Source organism: Bufo bufo, chromosome 6, assembly GCF_905171765.1.
Source record: "Bufo bufo chromosome 6, aBufBuf1.1, whole genome shotgun sequence".
Classification (NCBI taxonomy): Eukaryota; Metazoa; Chordata; class Amphibia; order Anura; family Bufonidae; genus Bufo; species Bufo bufo.
In genome coordinates, this window is record NC_053394.1 from 424,490,914 (window position 1) to 424,499,255 (window position 8,342).

Sequence of the window (8,342 nt, forward strand, 5' to 3'; positions counted from 1 at the left end):
GCAACCTTTACGTTTCAAGTAATTGCATAAATAGCAATCCCCTATTACGCTACTGTTGTTAAATGCTAAACTTGACATAAAGAAATCCTCTGTATATAAGACCATGCAGCTGCCACCATCTTAGAGCAACACTTTGGACCTCAAGAATCTCCTCTGTCCCTTTGGAGCTCTGCATTCATCACCCACATCTATTGCTGCTGGAATGCAAGTGGTTAATAGTCAAAACACTGGCTCACGTGACCGTAGGTTGTTAATCATTTGAAGTGATGTGTAAGTTTCATTTCTCCTCCTCAGCCATGGCGAGTGCAGATCTCGGAGATGAGCTAATTTGCTCCATCTGTCTGAACGTATACGAAGAACCTGTAACGCTGAGATGTGGACACAACTTCTGCCGAGTGTGTATAGAGAATGTGCTGGATACCTTTGAGGGGTCTGGAGCTTATACCTGTCCTGACTGCCGAGCAGAGTTTCCGGAGCGTCCTCCACTGCACCGAAATGTAGCCCTATCTAACATAGCCAAGCAGTTCCGGTCTACACGCTCAGAGCTAGAGAGAGATGGATTATCCTGCACTTATTGCATTCATGCTACAACACCTGCCGTGAAATCCTGTCTGCATTGTGAAGCTTCCTTGTGTGATAGTCACTTGAGAGTCCACAACAAGTCAGAGGTACACGTCCTTACAGATCCCCCTGTGTTCCTGGAGAGCAAAAGATGTACCACCCATAATAAGATCCTTCAATACTATTGCTCAATGGATGCTACTTGTATCTGTCTCCACTGCCGCTTGGCTGGGGATCATATTGGACATCAGGTGGAGCCACTAAATGAGGCCGCCGAGAAGAAGAAGGAGAAACTAGGAAATGCTCTGAAAGAAATTATCCAAAGCAGAGAAATCACTGATGAAAAACTTTCTCGCTTAAAGGAACAGCAACATGGGTTGCACAAGAAAACAGCCGGAGAATCAGAAAGAGTCACTGACTTGTTCCGAAGCATCAGAAGAATGCTGGATGATCTGGAAAAGAAAGTCTTGAGTCATATCTCCAGCCAGGATGATCATGTGTCACTCCTTTCTGATCTAATCCATGAAATGGAAATAAAGAAGGATGAAATGTGCAGCAAAATAGGCCACCTCGAGGAGCTGTGTCGCATGACTGATCCATGGTCAATCCTTCAAGAATCACAATCAGGCCAAGAGGACTTTTTTGTTGTCAGAGAGGAACCCATATTAGTGGAGAGTAAGGAGCTCCATGCTGCAGATGATCTGGATGTAGTTCAGATCTCAGAGATGTTGTGCAAAGGGTTCATGGATGTCATGACTTGTGCTAGGAAGCGGATCTTTGGCCATGAAGAAACGGACTTATTACTGGACGTAAGAACGTCTGGAATTAACGTGGAGATCTCTGACGACTTGAAACTAGCTTCTTGGTCCCAAATAAAACAACCGGGAGTGCGGAAGAATCTGCAACGTTGTCAGGTCTTGAGCACCCAGACATTTAACTCAGGACGACATTGCTGGGAAGTGGAAACCAGTAAATCGGGAACATGGAGTTTAGGTGTTTGCTACCCCAGCATGCCCAAATGTGGGGATATAGCTGATATTGGCTACAACAACAAGTCCTGGTGTTTGTCAAAGATTCATAATAATAACCAGTATTCAGTGCTGCACAACGCCCATGAAGTTCTGATCAATCAAAAATCTCCCTGTCACAGATTCAGACTGTATCTGGATTACGAGGCCGGCCAGCTGTCCTTCTTTGAGCTAAGGGACCCCATCAAACTCCTGCACGTCGTCAAGGCCAATTTCAGGGAGCCCCTTCATGCTGCTTTCTATGTCTGCAATGCTTGGGTTCGAATCCAGAGCTAAGGTTTATTAGTGTTGATTGCGGTTTCTTTTCTTAGGCTTCTGTTCACCTGCTGGAGGGCAAAGAGTGTCCTCCGTTGAGCTGGTCTTTTTTTGTGTAGAATGACACAGCACACTGCACTGTTCTATTCTATGGGGCTATTCACATTGCGTTTCTTTTAATAGATGTCCTATTTGGCCGTTTTGACGACCAGATGGACCCCATTGAAACTAATGGGCTCAGTTTAATGGCTATCAATGGGTACACTGTGAAAAAAAAAATAATAATACCTCACCACCGGCACGCTCAGGAACACCTGCTCTGCACTGGAGGCAGCAGAACCTGATGCTCCTAACATGATCATGTGACATCAGGTCCTGCTGCCTCCAATACGGAACTAGTTTTCATGCGCGTGCAAGTTGTGAGTTATTTTTTATTTTATTTGTCGGCACTACCGGGGGCGACACGAGGATCCATTGGGCACTGTGTGGGGGCATTATATATATATACACACACACACACACACACACACACACAGGGGAATAGAGAGTGCATAAGGCATTATATATACTAAGGCACTGCAGGGGTTGGGGTTTAAAAAAATAAAAGCCAATGAAATTCATCCAATCTTTTTTTTTAACGGCCGTTAAAAATGGCTGCAAAATGGATGATGCCTCTCCCTCTGTTGTACCATGCTTAGGCTCCATTTGCATGGCGTCTTTTCACGCTCCCATTTTGGCTCGGATTCTGCCTCCCATTGTTTTCAGTTACAGGTTGTGCTGCCATTCGTGCATCTGCCGGTTTAAAGATGTGACCACGCCATGAAAGGACGTGTCCTTTTTTTGGCTGTGGAATCTGTTCGCTGGTTATCTCCATTCAATAGGACCAACCAAACTGCGAGACCGTCCGCAGCTGCTTCTGCCATTGAATATGCAACGTATTTTGCTAATGCAGAATCCAGTGTGAGAATGGGGCCTTAAAGTGGGAAGCATAGCCTGATGACAGATGCATTTTAATGAGGTAACAGAGATCTATTTACTAATTTAATTGAAAAAAAAATGTAAAAAAAAGGTCAGTAAAATTTACGGGGAAAAAAAACAAAAACATTCCAGTAAAAAAAAACAATAACACTTTTTTTGCTCAAACATTACAAAAAAACCTCACACTTATTAGGTAGCTGTGTGAGTGTAATAACCTGAAGAACCACTTTAACAGGCTATTCAGAGGCAAAAGCAAACACTAAGAAAAAACTATGACAAATTGCTTTTGTTTTTATCTGCATTTTAACATTTTTAGATATACATTTTAACCATAAATTACACAATATTTCATAAGATATTTCCCACAGCACCTACAAATGTCTCCCACAGCCATGCCACTAAAAAAAATGTACTGCTTCAGTAAGGCCTAAATAGGCCTGGTCATTGCGGGGTTAATCAACGTATTTTGTATAACGAGTAATGTTTCCAGAACCTCAGATCTCTGCCAAGAGTCAGACGTGTAAAGATAGGTTATCTTAAAGGGGTGGCATGTGGTTAAAAGGATGCTTTTTATCTTTTTCTAAATCTAATCCTAGAGACAGCGCCACTCTTGCCCACAGGTCATGTCTGGTAGTGCAGTCTAACTTCATTTACTTGAATATTGCAATTCTAGACAGATCCTGGGGGCAGGAGTGGGGCGGCATCTGATCATTGTTTAAGTATATCTTTATAATTCTGTGCAACAAAATGTAGTAAAGAGCTACAGATACAAATCACATTATATATATATATTCACAGGTGAAGGTTTCATGTATGCATGTGGTATATCAATAAAAATTGTGTGGAAAAAAAATGCCCGATTGCATCACCAATACTTTATTCTTAAAGGGACAGTACATGATCAGTCCTGTAGTCTGCCTTTTCATTTCCTATACAGTGGAGTGCTCTATTGTTCGCTGTTATCACCCATTTCATACTATGGCGAGGCTGACATTAGTCCAAGTGACAGGAAGTGCCAAAACCTTCCTGCCCTCCATAAGTATGAATAACCGATCCTCACTCCACAGCGGACTGGCTCGTAAAACATAGAAAAACTGCGGCAAAACCACCATCTTGGTAAGGGCTGTTCCATCCGCTTGCGACAATGGTATCTTTAGCCACATTGAGGTTTTCCCTCTCAACTTTGAGATTAAAGGCATCAAATTAAGGCGAATATAATTGTGTATGTTCGCAGATACCTGAATGATTCAGATGTACTCAAAACGTATCCCTATCTCTACTGGCAGATGTACCCTTTCCCTCTTCGTCCTCCGGCAGCACACCATGGGGTTAACCCGACCTCATTAGCTCCTTGGACCGCCCACCTAGTCAAACAATCAGAGATTAGTTAGTCGGTACCTATATAGCAGGCCATCTAGGTGCACCTCCTTGTGTTTTTTCTTTGTCCTCAGCAAATCGGCCGGCATTCTGACGGCCAGTTGGACTTTGCCCACCCGGTGGAAGTTTTTTCTGTGCGCCATGTATGTTCCCTGGCGCCATGTATGTTCCCTGGCGCCATGTATGTTCCCATTACAGAGGCGCCCCGGCAGTAACGTGGGACCGGAAGTCTTGTCCCTAACTTCCGGTGCGGTGGAACGCACCATGTGGAACGCAGACGCTGGGCGTCTGACGTCACAGGAAGTTCCGGTTTGGGCGCCAAATTTGAAATATTTAAACCAGGTAAACCTCTAGCTCACTGCCCTTGTGCCTGGCAGCCGAGCTTTTTGCGTTTTAAGGTAAATTGCCTGTCCTGTGTCAGGCAGCCTTCTCCCCCTGCAAATTTAAAGACTGTATTTTATTTCTTTTTTGCAGATGTCCAGCTCCAGCAGTAAGAGGTCCAGGAAGACCAGACACAGGCTCTGCCGTGCTTGTGAACAACCCCTTCCTGATAAAAGCTTGGAGGATGTGTGTGTTGACTGCGTGGAGAGCTCCCCTTTAAGGTCCGCTAAAAAACCTAAGAAGCAGGTTTTATGCATTTCTTGTGTTCAGCCGCTCCCTGAGGATGCGGTGTCTAACATTTGCAAGAACTGTTCTCATTCTGATGAAGTATCGGATTCGGATACCAAAAAGCTGATGTCCTTACTGAAGGCCTTTTTAGAAAAGTCCAGTAAGAAAACCCAGAAGACAAAGCGTTATGTCTCTCCTGCTTCATCTGATCAATCTTCCCGGTCTGAGGGAGAAGTATCTTCAGAATCGGATACAGAGTTGCCGGTTTTGGAAGACAACTTCTTATTTAATAAAAATGACGCTAACCTCCTAATTAAAGAGGTCAAAAACATTATGGAGTCTAGGAAAGAGAAACCCTCTGAGCAGAATGAGGAGAACCTGTTCTACTTCCCTAAAAAGAAGGCTACGGTTTTTCCCAGCCACCCTGTGCTGAACTCTATCATGCACAAGGAATGGGAACAGCCTATCGGAAAGATCAATCTGGGATCCAGATTCAGGGCTGCATATAAGACTGATCCGGCTGAATCCACAAGCTGGGAGGCCCCTGCTAGAGTAGATCCTTCCGTTACAAGGCTTGCGAAGAAGTCCTTCTTTCCCAGCGATGACTCGTCTTTACTAAAAGACCCCATGGATAAGAAGGCGGATGGCCTCCTGAAGAGGCTTCATACATATATGGCCTCCCTGAACAAAGCAGCTATGGCCACTGTCCCTGTGGCACGTGCGCTGCGTGTTTGGCTGAGTCATCTAGGACGGGACATAGAGGATGGAGTTTCTAGAGACGAATTGCTCCAACAATTACCGACTCTAAAGTTGGCGGCGGAATTCTTATGTGACTTCCCTGTTGACTCCTTGAGATTGACGGCAAAGAATATGGCCCTGGCCAACTCTGTAAGAAGAGCCACATGGCTGAAGTTGTGGTCGGGTGATCCGGCATCTAAGAGCAACTTGTGTTCCTTGCCCTTCGAGCCCGGCAAGCTATTTGGCTCCCATTTAGACAAACTATTGGAGTCCAATACTGAAGAGAAGGTCCTCAACTTCCCTCAAGTTAAAAGGAGAGAAAAAACAAAGTTTTTTCGTCCCTACAAGGGCCAGGATTATAGAAGATCCAGCTTCAGAGGACGTCCCCAGAGGGGAAGATCAAGCAATAGGCCTAACACAGAGGGTTATAAGAAAAAATCTGAAGACTCCAAACAGTCCAAAACCGAATTCTGACGCCAAAAGTCAAGTAGGAGGCCGATTGTCCCATTTCTATTCAGAATGGAGACGAATAACGTCAGACTTAACAAAAATGGAGTGGCTCTACTGCTCCGTAGGGTGGAGAGGTGCTCAATATCTAGGTGTAAACTCCAAACACCAGAAAGTAAAGAATTTCAAATAATATTGGAGATATGGCACTCAATATCTGGAAAATTTTTGCTCAAAACAAGTCACTTTATTGGTGCAATAAAATATTTAAAATGTCATACAAAGTACGTAATTTGTGCAGAATTTAAATAACATAATAATAAAAAGTCACAATCGACAATATAAAAAATCACTTATAGTGTATATATAAACACACATCAGACAGCAAATGGGTACTTGTCTGTAATCTGATTGAATAGGTCCAGAAGGTTAAATTCTCAACACTAGAGCACTGAATGTGTTATTGCTCAATAGTTTTCAATGAGAAATGTCACCATTGATTCGGTATATATCACCGATTATCATTATTATAGTGCAGTCGCAGGATTTTCTGATTTAATAATAGGAGTTATTCAGAATATATATATATCACAGTTCATGGAACTTATCGGATTAAAGTTCAGAAGATGTTAGCTCTAGGTGGCGTCCCACCTTTTGTTTCAAGCTATTTAAATCCCTTACCTCCACTTCTCAATGCGGTTTTTTCAATCACCGTTTCCTCAGCGTCCCAAATATTCGATTTCTCCTTACTTGTAAATCAGAATGTCTCACTCTGAGGAGTTTTTGAACTTGATATAGGACGAGTTTATCACTTAGGAGGTTATTGGTAAGGGAGGTGTAGCTGTAGATCTCCTTGCGTACGCCAAAAATGGTGGTAATGTGGGGTCCAGGTTCCTCCCAGACGCGTTTCGAAGTCCCAAGGGGTGCTGACTGAGGAAGAAGTCAGCACCCCTTGGGACTTCGAAACGCGTCTGGGAGGAACCTGGACCCCACATTACCACCATTTTTGGCGTACGCAAGGAGATCTACAGCTACACCTCCCTTACCAATAACCTCCTAAGTGATAAACTCGTCCTATATCAAGTTCAAAAACTCCTCAGAGTGAGACATTCTGATTTACAAGTAAGGAGAAATCGAATATTTGGGACGCTGAGGAAACGGTGATTGAAAAAACCGCATTGAGAAGTGGAGGTAAGGGATTTAAATAGCTTGAAACAAAAGGTGGGACGCCACCTAGAGCTAACATCTTCTGAACTTTAATCCGATAAGTTCCATGAACTGTGATATATATATATATTCGGAATAACTCCTATTATTAAATCAGAAAATCCTGCGACTGCACTATAATAATGATAATCGGTGATATATACCGAATCAATGGTGACATTTCTCATTGAAAACTATTGAGCAATAACACATTCAGTGCTCTAGTGTTGAGAATTTAACCTTCTGGACCTATTCAATCAGATTACAGACAAGTACCCATTTGCTGTCTGATGTGTGTTTATATATACACTATAAGTGATTTTTTTATATTGTCGATTGTGACTTTTTATTATTATGTTATTTAAATTCTGCACAAATTACGTACTTTGTATGACATTTTAAATATTTTATTGCACCAATAAAGTGACTTGTTTTGAGCAAAAATTTTCCAGATATTGAGTGCCATATCTCCAATATTATTTGAATAACGTCAGACATCTGGTCTCTCCAGATAGTAAAGGAGGGATACGATTTAGAATTCTACCGGTCTCCTCGAGATCGATTCGTCTTAAACGAAAGGAATCAGCTTCTCTTCCATCTTCTGCAAGAGTTCCTGGAAAAGGGTGCTCTGGAACCAGTACCTTACTCTCAAAAAGGGGAAGGTGTATACTCCAGAATTTTCGCTGTCCCCAAATCAGACGGAGGAAACAGGTTGATTATAGACCTAAGATACCTGAACCACCACATGAAAAAGATCCACTTCAAGATGGAAACAATAAGGTCCATCACAGCAGTACTCAAACAGAATCAGTTCCTGGGGTCCCTGGATCTCAAGGACGCATACCTCCATATACCTATAAAGAGTTCAGCAAGGAGATTCCTGAGGGTGGCAATCCAGGTCAAGGGAAGAACCCTTCACTATCAGTTCAAGGCACTTCCTTTTGGTCTGTGTTCTGCACCGAGAGTGTTTACGAAGATGGCGGTCGTCATAGCAGCAAAACTGCGCCTCCAGGGAATCCACGTCTTTCCCTACCTGGACGATTGGCTTATTGCAGCAGATTCCAGAGGCATCCTGCAAGTCCATCTCAAGACAGCAATAGAACTTCTTCAATCCCTGGGCTTCTTAATAAACTGGAAGAAGTC

The 8,342-nt window shown here is 43.1% G+C and overlaps 1 protein-coding gene across 1 annotated transcript; it reads left to right on the plus strand.

The window, feature by feature from the left end:
• Positions 1-295: 295 nt before the first annotated feature.
• Positions 296-2,068, plus strand: LOC121005013 (E3 ubiquitin/ISG15 ligase TRIM25-like). Its single transcript, XM_040437504.1, has one exon. It carries the CDS (start codon positions 297-299, stop codon positions 1,863-1,865), a length of 1,569 nt encoding a protein of 522 aa, XP_040293438.1. The 5' UTR covers position 296; the 3' UTR covers positions 1,866-2,068.
• Positions 2,069-8,342: the final 6,274 nt, after the last annotated feature.